The sequence below is a fragment of the Chinchilla lanigera genome, unplaced genomic scaffold (assembly GCF_000276665.1).
Source record: "Chinchilla lanigera isolate Chin_1 unplaced genomic scaffold, ChiLan1.0 scaffold00008, whole genome shotgun sequence".
Taxonomy (NCBI): Eukaryota; Metazoa; Chordata; class Mammalia; order Rodentia; family Chinchillidae; genus Chinchilla; species Chinchilla lanigera.
Window position 1 is genome coordinate 359,907 of NW_004955409.1, and position 17,825 is coordinate 377,731.

Here is a 17,825-nt window from a genome sequence, read left to right on the forward strand (position 1 = left end):
AAAAAAAAAAAAAAAAAAAAAAAAAAAAAAGGAAAGGAAACAAAAATAAATATCTTACATTGTGTTGCTCTGTTTCCATGAAATGTCTGGGGTAGGCGAATCCAGAATCAAGAAGTAGGCTGTGATGGTTGGCTGTGTTTCTTTCTGGGTGATGAAATGTCCCGACAGTAACTATAGGCATAGTTGCATACCTGAAAATTCTAACTATGGAGTTACACACTTCAGGCAGGTGAATTATGCAGTATATGAGTTCTATCTCAATAGAAAAAGTAAGAGTTGTCTTACCACGTCTTGCTTGTACCTTATTTTTTATAACTTATTTTTGTGTTGTCTTTTCCTCCACAAAGCCGCACAGTCCAAGCCCTTCCACACCCCAACCATCATAGCAGGGCCGCAGAACGTCACAGCCTCGCTCCACCAGACCGTTGTCCTGGAGTGCATGGCCACCGGAAACCCCAAGCCGATCATTTCTTGGAGCCGTCTTGGTAAGTTCTCTGGGGGAAAAAGTCTTTGGATTCCTTTAATTTTGTTTATTCTGAGGAAACTGGTAATACATTTATTTCAGATACAGTGCGTTTGGCAATTCCATAACTTCTTTTGGGGCAAACAGAGAACACTTCACTCTGGCGAACTGTGTGCTTCGCATGACTGATTGCGTGGACAGTCATCTCTTGACCTCGTCCCAGATGACGTGTTCCACTGCTTTGACAGGAGCATCTCTTTGTCTTCGAAACAGATCACAAGTCCATCGATGTCTTCAATACCCGGGTGATTGGAAGCGGCAACCTCCTGGTCTCGGACGTCCGGCTGCCCCATGCTGGGGTGTACGTGTGTAGGGCCACCACCCCGGGCACACGCAACTTCACAGTTGCCCTGGCGACCTTGACTGTCCTAGGTGTGTTTTCTTTTACTGTGTGATTAGGAGAATCTTATTTACACATCTGCCATTTTAGTTCAGAGCTTACTTGTTGATTTCTTGAGTTCTGTAACACTGATCTGAAGGCTGATAGAAAGTATCATAAAGGAAAGATGAATTTTAGGAGAGAATTAAATTCCTGTGTTAAACTGTAATGACACAGCTGTCCAGAAGTCACTGAGCTGTTCGCGTGCATGCCGTTATGTTCCCTCCTCTCTAACCTCCCTTGTGCCTCATCTGCCACAAATTCATACGCAGCCTGAGGCCATGGCCTGTCCTTCTCCCCATTCACGGGTGGCTTCTGTTGGCTTGGTGAGGAAGGACTGTGCGTGCACAGAGCTCGAGCTGGGGGACCCGGCAAAACGTCCCTGGACGGGGGGAGCAGGAGGCAGTGTCAGACACCCTCAGGACAGCACATGCCTCGCGTGCTGTTCCTCCTGGACTCTCATTCCTGTTGGCACCACAGAAATGTTCTCTTTATTCTTTGAAAACAGCTCCTCCTTCATTTATTGAGTGGCCAGAAAGTTTAACAAGGCCCCGTGCTGGCACTGCTCGGTTTATGTGTCAGGCTGAGGGGATCCCTGCACCCAAGATGTCGTGGCTGAAAAACGGACGGAAGATGCACTCGAACGGCAGAATTAAGATGTACAGCAGGTGGGCCTCCTGTTTTCCTGCTGCTTTATGGAAGGTGTTAGCAGTTTTAGGTAAAATGATTGTATTATTTTAGTAAATGATCTTGACAGTTAAAACCAATTTAAATAAATAAGAAATTGAGATTTATAGCACTCGCATGCCGTGGATACTTTGTGTTTTATTTATACATGGGTGCTAGAAGTGGTGGGTGGCAGTGAAGTGAGTAGTAACTGATTCCCCAGCCCTGGGCTGTGGCTGTGGTAGGCATGAGCTAAGTTAGCACAGCCAGTATGGCCATACTTTGGGGTCTCGTTACGTCTTACATTCATAAGAAGACCAGAAGGAAATAGTCTATCCTCTAAGAATTCCTCCAGAGTTGAAGTATGCGTTGTTACTAGTATAAGTATGAATTCTCGTAACATTCTCATTTATGGTTAACAAAGCTAAAAAATTTTGTTCACCTGATTTCATATAAATATTATAATATTATGCAACTTAAGAGTATTTTAGAGTAACGCACTTTCTTGCAAGGGGGGTTTGCTTGCTTTTGTGGCACTGTGGACTGAGCCCAGGGCTTCACAGGCCAGGCAAGTGCTCTGTCACTGAGCTGCACCCCAGCTCCAGCAGCCGAGTTTTCAGAGAGTTTACGTTATCACCTAAAGCAAAGGGGATTTGGATATCAGAACATTCTGATAAGTAAATTGGGGTAATTCCAGGTGAGTAATGTAGAATATTTTCAATTAGGGCTGATTGTACAGTTTTCCATTTTCAGTAACTTTTGTCATTTAAAACCAGAGTATGTTTAGCAATAGCTGAACTTCATTTTTATACCATTCTTAGACTTTTCCATGGACATAATGTTTTTTCTTCCCTTAGTAAACTGGTTATTAATCAGATTATTCCCGAGGACGATGCCATTTACCAGTGCATGGCTGAGAACACCCAGGGCTCTGTGCTGTCTCGAGCCCGGCTGACGGTGGTCATGTCAGAGGACAGGCCCAGCGCTCCCTGCAACGTGCATGCGGAGACTGTGTCCAGCTCGGCCATTCTGCTAGCGTGGGAGAGGCCCCTGTACAACTCGGACAAAGTCATCGCCTACTCTGTGCACTACATGAAAGCAGAAGGTGTGCAGCTGCATGTCGTTTTCCAGGGGCCCCTGGAGATCTGTCACCTGTGCTTCTCTTTATTTCTCAGTGTCCTGTGGTTGTTTACGTTGTATTGTGTTAGTATAGTTTAAGATTTTTCTGTTTAGGGCTGGTGATACAGCTCAGCAGCACAAGCCTGGCAAGTGCAAGGTTCTGAGTTTGATTGCCGGTACCAAAAAAACAAAGATTTTTCTGTTTAGAAATGAGTTCTGGCTAAGGCAGTGCATCTTAACCTGCTAAAAATCAGAGTGGTCTAATTAGGAATCTTATTCTGGCCAAGATGTAAATTCCTTACCTGAGACTTACACCAGTTCAGTATTCAGTGACACTCAGACTGTTTAGTAAAATACTGCAGTAAACTGTAGACACCGTGGCATGTTCTTTTTAAGGAGTGAGTAAACATGGTCAAGTTCTCCATGTACTGGAATCTGTGTCTTTCAGATGTTTTCTGAAATCATTTGTAACTCTTTAAAAATTGAACAAGATACTCTTTACTGATACCTTGTTTACCTTATAATAAAAGTAAAAACCAAATCTGTCTTAAAATTGTTAAGCATTCTTGGTTAACATTTTCGTTTTTCAATCCTTGTATCTTATTTTTGGCCAAAACTTTAGAGGAAAAGGAAAAGCTACTTACAAATCCTAGAGATTTCTCCATCAGCTTTTCATAGAAGTCATGACAGAGGTTTGTGGATTTTAGTTGTGGACACAAACACCGTAGCCTTTATGCAGTATACAGTAAGCACGAATTTAAATGTTCAAAGAACAACGTCATGTTAAAACTGTCCGGAGAGAGGTGTTTTGCTGCTGCTGTTGCTGCTGTTTGTTGTTTGCGGTCTGTAGTGCTCTGAAAGGAATGTTTTGAATGTAAATCGGGGTGTGGAAGCGAGAAGAATGGAGTGTGCTGGAGGACGTTAATTCCCTTTCTGATGACTCAGGGGTAAAAGGAATGCAGGTCTCGGTGGAGACTGCTCTTGTTCTCGTCGTGGCTGTTTCATTAGCGCCTCTGCCTGCCGCGCAGTGGTCTATTCAGGGACAGAACAAGGCTTTTTAATTCGAACTCAAGGACCTTGCCTGGGAGGTCAGAAATCTACTATGCCATTCCTAATTAACCAGCCATTAGCCTGTCTGTTGTGAAATGCCTGTAATCTTGTCTAATTAAAATGCTATCAAGTTAATTCAGAAATGTGGGAAAACGTAACGGTGAATTTGCCTTCTGTTTTGTTCATGAATGCAGCGTGGGGAAGGGACTTGTCCCTGGAGGGGGTGGGGCTTTCCCTGTGCGCAGCCCGGGCTACTGCTCTTGTCCCGCAGTCGGGTCTGCTTCGCGATTCGGCCTCAGCAGGACAGATCTTCCTCTGTACCCTGCCATGCCTGTGTCATTAAGAACTGCTGAGAATTATTTCTCTTTAAAAAGATCACCGTGGGACAAAGCTTTGTGAAGCACCTTCAGTATCCCCCAGTTCTTTTGCTTTGTATCAATAAAAGAACGCTGTGCCCACAAAGTGAGTAGAATCTGTGGGCAGAATGAGATCTCTTGCAGGACAACCTTTGGTTCTGTTTGTTTTTGTAAGAATGGAATCCTTCTGTTCCCTGTCCCTGTTAAAGGGTGAAGGGACCTCGCGTGGAGCAGCAAGAGCACTGCATTAGACTCACAGCTCCTGCGTCTGAGCTCTGTGTTATCTGGACTCCGTCCCTGCCTGAAGCTCCTGCTAGAGGGGACGCAGAGTTTCAGGAAGGCTCCTTCTTTTCCGATTGATTTATTTAGGATGACTGCAAACTAGTAATTTGTAGCAAGGCAAACTCTGTGGTTACTGTTAGAAAATAGGGACTTTTGGGGCTGGGGATTTAGCTCAGTGGCACAGCGCCTGCCTGGCAAGCTCAAGGTCATGAGTTCGATTACCGGTACCAGGGGAAAAAAAAAAAATAGGAACTTTTCTATTCACAAAAGACTTTGCATAAAGGGTCATAAAAGATGGGGATGAGGTTAGGTCTGAGAACCAAATATTTCACAGCAAGGGAAACTAACTTTTATTTTGACTGTTCACAATTTATAAACATCGGTTCTTTCTTCTAGGTTTGAATAATGAGGAGTACCAGGTAGTCCTTGGGAATGACACGACTCATTACGTTATCGACGACCTGGAGCCAGCCAGCAACTACACATTCTACATTGTGGCCTACATGCCGCTGGGGGCCAGCCAGATGTCGGACCATGTGACACAGAGCACCCTGGAGGATGGTAGGCGCTGTGGTGGGCTGCGTCCGAGAGCGTGTGTGTTTCAGTGAGGGAGAGTAGCCTCTTTTTGGTTAAAAAGGCATTTAAATAGCAGTCCTTTGCCAATAGCGCACTTAGGATAAAGAATTTACTTAGGATTCGTAATATAAATTTGGTAGTAAATTCTTAACTGTATTTTCTAGTTGAAATTGTAAATTCTTTTTTTACCTTATGGAATAAAGTGTAGGTTTTTCTCAGCATGAAAAAATGTGATGAATGTTACGTATTGAACATAGGACCACTGACAGTGATGGACCTCTGGAACTGGGAGTTTATTGAACTTAGTACTTTCCAGTCTTAAAACCCTCAGGTAATAACATAGTGCTTAGCTTACACGTTAGGTGTGTGTAACACTTTTCAGTTTGTTATTGCACCACTGACTTTTGGGAGGGCAGACCCCCCATATATGATGGAGCTGGGCCTGGGGGTGTGCACCTGTAGTCCCAGCACTCTGGGAGGCTGAGGCAGGAGGAGAATTTGAGGCCAGCTAAAACCTAGTGAGACCTTGGGGAGAGGAGTTCAATTAAGATCACCCTAGAACTGGTCCTTCTTGGCCCTACATAGGGTGCTGTGAGAGACAGGCTCCCTCTGTCTCCAGGGGCTCTACAGGCCCATTTTCTGTGTGGAGGAGGCTTATTAACGTGTGCTTGATTACACTGTTCTCCCTGTACAGATGTTTCACCCCCTTGGGAAATAAACTACTTGTTTTCAAAATAGTGTTACATAAGTAATCCCCAAATCTGTTCTTCTGTTCATTTGGTCCCAGATCTTTACGTATGTATTCATAATACCGCTTACTTAAATCAGAGTTTCACTGAGTAAAAATTTTCCCCTTATTTGAGTGCTAAGTTCCAAGTGTGAGTTTTCATTCGTGAGTGCGCTGCATTTCAGGTGAGCCAGTGTACCGGCGGTGTCTCTAGTGCACAGACCGCATTTAACAGCGTCTGTTTTGTATGTCGAAGGTGAAACACAAGCTGGTGTGTGTGTGTGTGTGTGCGTGTGTGTGTGTGTAACTTAGTAACCTTCTCATTGCTGAAACACAGTACAGAGCACCTGTAAAGTAAAGGAGGGACGTTTACTTGGCTCACTGTTTCAGGCCATGGTTGCTGGCTCCAAGGCAGGAAGGAAAGGTGAAAGGGCCTGGGTGGGAAAACCTGCTGTCATCATGGCAGCCGCGAAGCAGAGAGAGAAGCAAGGAGCCAGGAAGTGCGAGAACCTTTCAAGTCACAGCCCCAGTGGCCCCACTGCAAGTCAGCTCCATTGTCGCAATGACCCAGTCACCTTCCAAAAACCTGGGGCTTGAGCGTATGAGGCTCTTGGGGGACATCTGGATCTAACCCTAACATTCCACCCCTGGCCCCCAAAAGGCTCATGTCCGTCTCATTATGTAAACTCCCTTTAATCTGTCTCTTAAGAGTCATCGAAGTCCTAACAGTGCCAGCATTGTTGGAGTCCAACTCCAAGGTCTCCTCTGAGACGCAAGGCAAACTCTTAGCTCCAACCCCCTGAAAAAACCAAAAAGAAAGTTAAGCACTGCTGACATTCAATGACACAGGATAGACATTCCCATTCCAAAACAGAGGAATAGGTGAATAGAAAGAAATCAAACCAAAGCAAGAACAAAACCCAGCAGGGCAAACATTTAAGTCCTGTAGCCCTGTATCCAGCACTCAGGGCAAAGATGTGACCTCCAGACTGCGTGAGCAGGCCTGCCCCTGTGGCATGGCAAGTGTTGCAGCCCTCAGGGCCTCTCTCTTGGGCTGGCTTTGCTCACTGCCTACTGCTTTTCTTGGATTTCTGCGTTCCTGGCTTCTCCATCTTTCTGGGGTCTCCATGCACCTTTATCTTTATTCTCTGAGCTTCACCCACTGATCTCTCAGGAGCACTTCTGCCTGGCCTCCCATGCCTTCTTCTGAAATCTCGGTGGAAGGCTCCATGACCCCATAGTTCTTGCATTCTGCGTGCCAGTAAAACCAGCACCACATGAATGATGCCAAGCTCTGCTGCCACCGTGAGCAGTGTCTAGGCCCTTTTGCATTATGGCTGCAGAGGCCTCTGAGTGCCTAGACAGCTGAGTACTGTGAATCCAATCATGGGAAACCAGTTTCCAAGGAGGCCTTTGTAAAGCACGGTGCACTTTCGGAGCACTTTCTAGAGCACTGAGGCTGTCTTCTGAAGGAGAAGGCTTTTACCTTTATACCCTTCATCACATACTCTTGAGGCATCTTTCCAGTTTTCTCGATGTGACGTACTTGGCTTCTTGCTAATCAGATTGTCATCCTGGAGCCCTAGGATCTCACCCTTCTACAGCTCCCGCTACCATGCTTGTGGTAGGAAATTGGAGAAGTGGTTTCATGTTTTACGTGAGTGTTATGTTTTCTCATATTTACCCCAAATAACAAGCCCTCATGCAGTGGTCAACACCATGCTTTCTTTGATTCTGCACACTTGTCTGCTCGTAATTGCTCCTTTGCTCTGGCTTGTACTCTGCTCCTTGAAAGCCTGTGAGGGCTGAACATACCTGTGGACCACTGAAAGAATTCCTGAGGACACCCTGCCTCTGAATACTTCTGAGCAGCTTGTCTTCCTCTCCGCCAGTTCCCCTGAGGCCCCCGGAGATCAGCCTGACAAGCCAGAGCCCCACTGACATCCTCATCTCCTGGCTGCCCATCCCAGCCAAGTACCGCCGGGGCCGAGTGGTGCTGTACCGCCTGTCCTTCCGCCTGAGCACTGACAGCACTGTGCAGGTCCTGGAGCTCCCGGGCACCTCACACGAGCACCTACTGCAGGGCCTGCGGCCAGACAGCGTCTACCTGGTGCGGATCACAGCAGCCACGCGGGTGGGGCTGGGGGAGTCCTCGGTGTGGACCTCACACAAGACGCCCAAGGCCACCAGCACGAAAGGTACTGTCTGTGCCCCAGGGACAAACACCAGGGCGAGGCTCTGAGTTCAGACTCTCCACTCTTAGTTCTATTTTACACTTTCATTTTGAGGATAAAAATATTCCATAAATTATGGACGTGATTGAGAAAAGTTAAAACTTTTAGTTTACTAGTCTCCTTTTGCTTATAGCTCAGACGTTTTTATTTCTAAATTTTTTGTTTTTATCAGTACACGTTAACAGCACATAATGACTGCATTCGTTGTGAGGAGTTGGCACGTGTACATAACAGCTCAATTCGCTTTTCCCCTTCCCCTCCATTCCCTCTTAAAAATTATTTGCCAGTATCAGATTCAATTATTTATTTTGTAAAATTGGATTATACCGTAAGTTCGCTTAGCAAAACCTTTGTCCAAGTCAAATAGAATTACCAGCAGTAATCTGCTAGCGAAGACCTCTTTAATACTAATGCAATTTTAGAAATAGCAAATCAATTCAGAAGAAAGACTGTGAGACTGGGGAGTTCTGGGTCATTCTCTTCCACCCTTGGGGTAGCTGGGATTTGACTGATAACAGGTGTTCTCTCACAGCAGAGTATTGCTGTGTAGTGAAAATAAGAAAGTAAGTTACTGCCTCTGAAAAAGATAAAAATACAAATACCTGTACAGATATTATTTTATTATTTGTGTATTTTATTCCTTTGGGGATAGTACTTTTTAATGCTGTCTCAGAGTTTAATGTCATTGTGAAATTTTGAAAGTTTGGTTGAAGTGTGATCTTAGAACTAAAGGCAAGGGAGGCCCCTTGCTGGGTTTCCGGTGGGTGGTGGTGGTGACGACACACAACCCTTCCGGCCGGTTCCCAGCCCCCAGGTCTCCGGAGCTGCACCTGGAGCCTCTGAACTGCACCACCCTCTCCGTGCGGTGGCAGCGCGATGCTGAGGACCCTGCGGCCATCCAGGGCTACAAGCTGTTCTACAAGGAGGAGGGGCAGCAGGAGCATGGGCCCATCGTGCTGGCCCCCAGTGAGCTCCTGCACACGCTCAGCGGCCTGGGTGAGTCCTCTCTGGACAGTGGGAGAAGGGTGTTGTCAGCTCTCAGAGAAGGGGCCTGAGACAAAGGGAAGGTCTGGTTTTCCTGCCACTGAGCCTATGCAGCACACGTCCTGTGCTCTAGAAGTGTTCCTTTTGGGAGTTCACTCCTGGAAGTGTGAGCTTTTGATCAGTCATGGGGAAGTAGATGGAGAACAGGAATGTGGAATGGAAGGTTCACCAGATGATTAAATAATCATCAAGTAGAACTTGGAATTTGCCTGAGCATGCTACACGGATGTAAACTAATTTTTGCAGAGTATGGATGAATATTGCCCATCCCTGTGAGCCAGTAACCGTAAATATTTATGTACTCTAGCTCTGACCCAAGGATGCTGGAGATAAAACACTTACCTCCCGTTTGGTTCCTGAGCCTAAGACACTCTCCTAGCCCCTGTTCTTCTGTTCTTTCCCTGTTCTTCCCAAGAAAAGAATTTCCTGTCATCATGCTTAGTAAAAAGTTAAAAAATGTTTATCTAAAGCAAGCTGCTTGTCAGGTTGACCATGTGTTTGTGGCAGTGCTCACAAGTAGGTTTTTACCCTGAAGTATCAGCTGTCACTGTAGTCTGCTTGCCCCTAGCTGCCCAACCTGCAGCATGTGAAATTGTGGGAGGCGACGCCTCAGCCTTCTCCCAGCTCCCAGCTCAATAGCGCCAGGTTGGAGCCCCCGGAGATGGAGCACTGGGGATCCCAAACTCCCCACCCGAGATTTCCAGATGGCGTTTGCCTTATAATCTTGTTAGGTTGCATTTAATTTAATCTGCCTTGGGTTAAGTAAGTTTGGCTGTGGCTCTATCACCTGACCCTGTAACTGATGAGGAGAAGCCACAGATGTCCCAGCTGGCCCTTCCTGGCCAGGGTGCTACAGCAGTGTCAGTCCAGCGTGGTGTCCCCAGACTCAGGCCTTTGCTTTGTCCAGGCTCCCTGTGTGGTTCAGAAACATTGTACTCAGAATCAGCAGGAAGCAGGAGTTGGGGCAGTAGTTAAAAGATCATAGATCAGAGCTGTACTTCTGGTTTCCTGTTGGAGAAGAATAAACCTGTAGAAGATACATAGAAACACTTTCCTCTTCTGCTGTGCTCTTCTTGAACATATGCTACAGGTAACTTGTTCTAGAGAGGTGAAAGTTTATAAGAAAAAGAAAACAGGGCTCTGCTTGTAAAACCTAGAGCAGCTTTGTCTCCTGGGACCCGCGGCATTGCTGTGCTGGGCAGGCTCACGCACCATGCAGCCAGTGTCTGGGTCCCTTCCCGTGCCTTTCAACCCCGAGCCAGGTCCTGCCTCAAGCTGAGGCAGGCAAGGGCGTTGGCCCAGGTCCCAGCAGCCCCTGTGCCACCCTCGGGTCTGACCGGCCGCTGACCATCTGTGACCGTCTGTGCGGGAACATCTGGCAGTGCTGCCTGGTTAACAGAGAGTGATGGGTCGAGGGCAGCAGGTTAAGGGTGCTCAATGTCCCGCAGGGTGAACCCTCGATGCCCCTGAGCTTTCGCACACGAGAGGTGCTCTGGCTGGAGCTGGACTTACTAAGTGGGCTCAGAAATGAAATTACATGCTTCTGTTTGCTGATCCACTGTCAATTTGAGTAACAGACTGATGTCTTACAATTTCATTTTCACACTGATCCCCATCCTGACGCCCTGGATGCACCCTTTTATTTCCGTGTCTGGTAATCAAGTTCGCAATTTGAAAAGTGTGTGATGGAGACGCATTCTCTCTGGAAATATAGACAGTTTTGTTCAGAAAGAAAAACAGTAAATGGATTTTTGTCTCTCAATTCAAGGCAAATCAAACATCTTACACGTTTTCCTAAGTCAGGCATTGCAGGGTGGCATGAGGATGTGATGGCTCAGCTGCCGCTTACAGCAGGAAAGATGAACCCGACAGGTACTCACTGACCGCCTTGTCCCGCGGCCTCCCGGGTTCCCGATTAAATTCCTTTGTGCTGAGCAGGGAAGGTTACTTTAAAATAACTCCAAGCTTAATTCGCTGAGCTGTGGGGTGCTTTGTTTCTGAAGGTGATTACAGAGTCTCGCGTCTGATGTAATAGTGCGATTCAGACCCTTGAGGAGCAGTGGGAAGAAGTCAGTGCTGCTGGTTTGTTCGGTTGACTGCAGAAGTGGTTCGCATTTGGGGATGAGCTGGAAGCACTGTCTTGTGGTTAATGTGCGTGTTTACTCTAGGATCTTACATCTTCGTCATTATTTTCCCTTGATTTTTTTTCTTGGTACTTTATGTGATTAGCTGAGTTATTAGCTGGATGTTTGTTATATGTATCACACCACAAGCTGAAGCAAAAGTCATCACATACTTGTGCTCACTGATAACAGACTGATAGACCAAAAAATTCCTATTTCGGAAACTGGCTCTGAGTTCTGAATTTGGAGTTTCTAAACTCAAAGGGACAGTTTTCTGACTGTTTTAAAACTTCTGAATCATTTGTCTTCATGTTGTGGACTGTGAAGGGGAAGATTATTTAGATGTTACTGTTGCTAATTTAAAATTTAGAGTACTGATGTTCAGTCATCTTAGCTTTTATTTGCCAAAGAACTTACTATATTTAATTTCATAGCAAGCATGATTAAGTGAGTACCAAATATAAAGTTCCAAAATATTTAAAAAGTAATGTGTGTGCTCGTGCACCTGCAGAGCCCACAGCTGTTTGTTCGCTTAAAAATACAAAACTGGAGTTACCGTCACTGTTAGGAGGAGCCCAGAGAAACAGTTCCTGGCAGTAATGGGATTGTCAAGCCCCGTGTCCGTCTGTAAGGGAGCATGCTAGGGTCAGGTCCGGTTTCTGGGTGGCATATTTTGCCACAATATAATAGGGTTTGGTTGTGTGGTTTTATACCTCAAGAAAGAAAACCAAGAAGAGCTACCACTGGCAAGCCAGTCCTATGGCTGGAGGGATTTGTGACTTTTCTCTAGAGGAAGAAGAAGATGTCTTTGCATGAAAGAGACTTGGTTCATCACTTTTCACTAAAAACCTTTCTACAGTAGTAATTTTTTTAAGCCAGGCATGGGCGTGCAAGTGGCCTGAGGCTGGAAGGTCGACATGGGTTCTGGGCCAGCCTGGGCTACATAGTGAGTTCAAGACCAGCCTGAACTGCCTAGCAAGAGCCTTGTCTCAAAAAACAAACAATAAAAGGTAATTTTTTTTTTTAAAGAGAGGGGAGCTAGAATCACTGTTTATAAAATGCAGAAGAGGGTTTTGAGGCCAGCCCGAGCTGTCTGAGTGTGTTCCTTTGTCCCTGTCACACAAACCTGAGATAAGACTCAGAAAACATGGGTGCCCTGCACACCTATATCCCAGCACTCAGGAGGCTGAGGCAGGAGGATTGATGTGAGTTCCAGGCCAGCCTGGGTTACATAGTGAGTTCAAGGCCAGCCTGAGCTACATAATGTGACCCTGACTCAAAAAAAAAAAAAAAAAAAAAAGAGAAGAAAACCTTTGGAAACATCCTAGGGTTGAAAGCCCTTGTAGTGTGATTTTTCACAACTTCCGGGCTGAAGACTGGGGTCCAGAGTGCACTGCGTCTGTGACAGTCCTGATCGTGGATAGCTGCGAGCGCCTTCTGCCGTCTGACTTCCGGCCGGTGAGCTCACCGCACATCATGCGTCCCCGAGCAGGCTCAGGCACCACTCCAGACCCGAGCTTCTCCTGCAGTCATGGAGCTGACCATAAGCGTCACACGTTCTGTCCCCTGCAGGGCCGCACTCCCTGGCTTCTGTTCTCAGGGTAAGTGTAATAATAATCTGGTCATTTTATTTACCAGAGGCAAGGTTTTGGGGACAGACTTCCCATTTCTTGCCTTGGGAATTCTTCCTTGCTGCCTTCTACTTTTGGTAGTAGAAATAGTTCCTCTGAGCAGTGATTGTACTTCCATTCTTTCCCTGCTAAGAGTCAGTAATGGGTTAATCGAAGTCAGGAGATTGCTTACAGAAATGATTTGGCAGTCACTTGCTCCTGTAGGTCAGAAAACTGCTGACGGTGTGAGGGAAAATTATGATGTAACGAAAGGGATATTTACAAGTTTCAGTTCACTCACTTCCTGTTAAAATCTTACCTTTCTTTCTTTCTTTCTTTCTTTCGTTCTTTCTTTCTTTCGTTCTTTCTTTTTCTTTCTTTCGAGACAGGGTGTCACTCTGTTCAAACTGGCCTTGAACTCACTATGTAGCCCATGCTTGCCTAGAACTCTCAACAGTCCTCCTGCGTCAGCCTCCCAAGTGCTGTGACATGCGGCACCACTGGCTCGATTCCCTTTCTTAGGTTGCATTTGGTCTGTTATCAACCAGAGTGTATTAAAGCTTGAGTGTTCTCGCAGTATCTGAAATGCCAAATATGACTTGAAAAATGTAGCAATCAGTATTTCAAAAGAAATGGAGCATTTCCTTCTTTAGAAAAATCCTGTTGCTAAAAAATTAAGACTATTAAGACAGTAAAAAAAACAAACAAATAATAAAAAAAAAAAAAAACCTAGGATTTTTCATTCCCAAATGCAGTTACCCCATTTAAAGGCGAAGTGTTTACAGGCTGATGAAATTGCAGGTTCAGTACAAAGCGTAAGAGGAGCCTTCGCTGGCCGTTTTTCCTTCCATTTTTCATGTTGAACAAGAAAAGGTCTCTGTGGGCCTAAAATACTGTTCAGCCCTCTAGGGACTCAGGTCCCCGGCCCTTCCCGTGGCACGTACCTGCAGGTGTCCCTAAGCGATTAGAGGCCACAGGGCCCTGTCGCCAGCAGTGGGGAGCAAAACCTCGGAGTAGGCTGTGTCTCTGTTGCTTGGATTTGACATCAGACTCTACAGTTTATTAACAAAGTAAATCCTGGCTAGTTGCCTAATTTTTTAGATAGGGCTAATAATAATAATAATGATAATAGCTATTTTAGAATAATAGGATTAAGTGAAAATAATCTAAGCAAAAGCACAGTGCCTGGAAAAGTGCATTATAAGTCCTCAAATGGCAATTTATATTTGTTTTTAAAACTGTTGTGCCAGGGCAGAGCCTATGTTTTAAAAATTTGTGTCCGTGTTTAAAATAATTTTTCCCAGGTGATTTTATGGTGATCACTAGATTTGGAAACCTGTGCTTCTTATGCTTTAATATATGCGTTAACTGTAGATGTTTCTAAAACAGACTCTCAGTCAGCAGCTGAGGTGCGGCTGAAAGTTTTGCAATTCTGTGCGTGTTGAGAAGCCAGGATCTAGAGCAGGTGTAGGCGAGGTGCTTTATCAGGGTTTGAACTCAGAACCTTGTTTGCGCTTGGCAGGCACTTAGCTGGACCCAGCCCTAAACTGGCTCTGCAGTAGCCCAGATGCTAAGTGTTCCGGGGTTTCAGTGCTACACACTGAGTGCTGGTGTCCTCCCAGGACGCATCTGTGCGGTGCCTGACCTGCAGGGGACAGTGTTTAGAGACAGCGCCCGAGGGGAGGCAGTAGCAGTAAGAACGGGCCCCCAGCGCAGTAGGGCTGGTGCCCTCAGAGGAGAGGTGGCAGCCATGGGTCATTTGTGGTCGGTCTCACTTTGGGGGAGAGCCAGAGGTTGCGCAGTGCCAGGCCCAGTGGATAAGACGGATGAGGACGCAGCATCAGGTTTTCACCAGCTGCCTTTCCGTTGGATGGCGCTCGGCAGCAGCGCTCACCGTGCTTGAATCACACCTCAGAGAAGCCCCCAGGAGAGCGGGCTCCACAACTGCCTCGGAGAGGCGAGAATGATGTTGCAAGTGTGTTGCACGTAGCAGGAAGCTCTGTGTCTTCCGCTTCCGTGATTTTTAAAATTTCAGTATCCACCATAGTGTTCCATCGCCCTATATACATCCATGGTGGTTAGTTCCAATTCAATTTTGTTTGTGGATGGTGAACTACAAACTTTATGCAATTTTGACATGTCATGAAATAGTATTCTTTAACAATTTCTTTCCGTCACTTAAAAGATGAAGCCCATGTTTGGCTGACAGGCAGCGTTGGGGCACCTGCCGTGTTGCTAGCGTTGGGCAGCTCTGGTGAGGGGGACAGGGTTCCTGTGCTCCAGCTCGTGACGAAACGTGGCGCCTGTGCCGGGCTCAGAGTGCCCCTGCCCACGTCCCAGAGGCTTCGGTCTTTGGTCAGACCCGTCTTTGCAGGCCAAATTGTGCCTGTGTTGTGGTGTTTTCTGGTGTGATCGTCCTTCCTTCTGAGTGAGTTGGCTCCCAGAGGCCTCAGTCTGGAGGTGACTCCCAGTCCTGTACCCCAAGAAAGCCTGTTCTAGTGCATCTCTCTTTAGGCTCCTGCAAAACTGCCAGATTACTTAGATTTTGTGTCCTGGTATGAACAGGAAGATAAAGGACATAGCCGTGGAGTGCATTAGCCAAGAACGTGAACTGTCCTGACCCCACAGGGTGAGGCTCAGAACCTTGGTGGTCATCTGGAAGGAGAGCTCGTGAGCCCGCTTACCACGTGGGGACAGCTCTTGGTGCATCGTCCTGCCCTGCACCATGCAGAGGGGCTGGGGGCTCCCGCCTGCCTCTCCCAGGGGCTGGCCCTGCCTGCTAGGAGGCTCTCACACAGAGCTTCTTGGTCTCGCACGTCGGAGGGTGAACTGACTTTAGGAAGTCTGAGGATGGACTGCAGTTACCAGTGTAGATGAATCTCAGAGTTGAAGCCACCTCACACCGTGCAGCTTGACCTCTGTGGTTCTTAATTCTTTATGAAGAGCTGCCTGGGAAACAGAGACAAGTAGAAAGGCAGGATTTTACATTTTAGGGTGAATTTAATATATACTTTTCTTAGGACTTTGGATATACACAAATATAACTTCTTTATACATGTAAGATTTAGATATAAGATTGCTGTCTGTACCAGTTTGTCATGTTTTGTTTTAATGTTTATCCTGATTATAGATTTTAACTTGTTTATTTTCAGTTATTTTTAAATGTTATGCATTTGTCAGCCAGGCACGGTGTGCACGCCTGCAGTCTCTGCACTCTGAGAGGCCAAGGCAAGAAGACTGTGAACCCAAGAGCACCCTGGCCAACTTAGCAGCTTAGTGAGACCCTTCTCCAAATAAGAAATAAAGGGGTGTGGGCCTGGGGGTGCATCTCAGTGTGTGAGCCTGGGTGCCACCCACTGCGGGGGTGTTGAGTACGTCACTAAGCGTACACACCCTGTGCTGAGCACTGTACAGCATGCTAGGACGAGGCACACGCCACGCCTGCCCCCACCGTGGTTACCTTCAGCAGGGAGGGCTTACCAGCGTTGCAAAAAGGTTAAGCTGAGTGTCAGGGCACTGAGGATAAATGGTTAACTTCCCTGCATGGGGTAGACTAGTTTGCCTGGTAGAGAAATGGAGGAAAATCATTCCAGTCAGAAAGGCTTAAAATGTACCAAAAACAAATAAAAATCAACAGGTAGCCTCCTTGGTCTGCTGCGGCTGCAGCAGAGTGGTGGGTGGAGGCTGCAGAGATGGGGACTGCACAGTGCAATCAGGCCCCGTCCCCAGGACTGTCTCCCTGCTGCAGGGTTCAGACAGAGCCTGATGAGCATGTTTCCGAAAGATCATCGTCCTGGGGTCATGGGGCAGGCACAAGAAAGGGAGGGGTCCTGAAGCTGTCAGCCCGCTCGAAACCCTCAGTCCTGAGTGGTCACTGCCTTCTGAGAGGCTCCAGTCCGAGCATGGGCTGCTGTTTGAGAAACATCTGTTCAGGGAACAGAACAGACCTCCAGCCCCTCAGCTGCTCACTCTGCTTTTGTTTTAAAGGACAAAACAAAGGTTTTTCCTCAGGAACAACACTGATGCATCCGTCTAAACGCTGGGTCAGAAGCTACCTCACTGTGTCAGCAGCTGTGTGGCAAGTTTTCTAGCAGACGTGTGCAGGGAGGGCCTGGGCAACGTCTGGTTTCTCTTTGTAGAGCCACAGAAAAGTTGACATTGTGTTTTCTTGAGAAAGCAATTCATCTGTAGAAGAGGAGCTATTTTAGTACCTAAATTAGCTTGCTGGGATTCATATGCATACATTTTGTCTCCATGGGAAAAAAAGGAAAGAAAGAGTCAAAAAGATCCTTCTGCCCTAAACTACACAGCGCAGATAACCTTTTGACCTCTGGCCCCAGGAGAAGCTGATCCTGCTGGAGCCTTGCTCCACAGCCAGCCTGAAAAGGACCCTGAATTCTTTGGAGGCCCGGAGACAGGAAGCATTGCAGGAGGCGCAGGAGAGACCTCCGGGGTTGGAGGCGGCTGTGTGGTGTCGCGCTGTGCTTCACCGGGCTGCAGAGTGAAGCGCCAGTGTGACGCGCTCCCGTTCCGCAGTTTCGTGTCCATCACGTCTGGAGTTGGATGACAGTGTGTTTGGGGCCGGGGCTGTCCGGGGCACAGCGTCCTTCTGGGCCTCTCTTGCTCTCAGCAAATACTCCTCCTGCTGGCGCCATCCAACTCCTGTCTGGATGCTTTCCTTCCCTTTGTGTTCTGTGTGTGTGTGTGTGTGTGTGTGTGTGTGTGTGTGTGTGTGGTGCCGGGATGGAATCTAGGGCTTGGTCCACGCCAGGCAGGCGCCCTCCCGCGAGCTGCACCCCAAGCTGCCGCTGTCTAGGAGGCACCAAAAACCAGAGCCGCGTTTGGAAAGTGGAGAGAGGACGCCGCTGACTGTTGGTCGCTTACATGTTAAGAAATCAAGTCTTTCCTCATCGGCAACAAAAAATTTAGCACACCGACCTAACTTCTTCTGTTTCTCTCTGGAGGGTTTGCCTCAGTTCCAATTGACACTTCAGCCGAGACCGTGGAGAAACTTGCACGGTCTGTGACCTTTGTGCTGACCCTTAGTCTTCCATGGGGCTCTTCCAGAGTAGCCCAGCAGTTTCTACAGCGCTGTGTATTTCTGTTCTGGAGCTTATTAAATTGATTTTGCTCTTG

The 17,825-nt window shown here is 47.0% G+C and overlaps 1 protein-coding gene across 1 annotated transcript in view; it reads left to right on the forward strand.

The window, feature by feature from the left end:
* The window catches only part of Prtg (protogenin), a gene marked incomplete at its 3' end in the record, with an annotated part of 95,783 nt that overhangs the window by 50,022 nt on the left and 27,936 nt on the right, over window positions 1–17,825 (forward strand). The window contains 7 exon segments of the mRNA XM_013510014.1: window positions 348–485; window positions 737–895; window positions 1,411–1,570; window positions 2,426–2,673; window positions 4,772–4,936; window positions 7,571–7,876; window positions 8,720–8,908. Coding sequence (XP_013365468.1) covers window positions 348–485; window positions 737–895; window positions 1,411–1,570; window positions 2,426–2,673; window positions 4,772–4,936; window positions 7,571–7,876; window positions 8,720–8,908 — 1,365 coding nt within the window.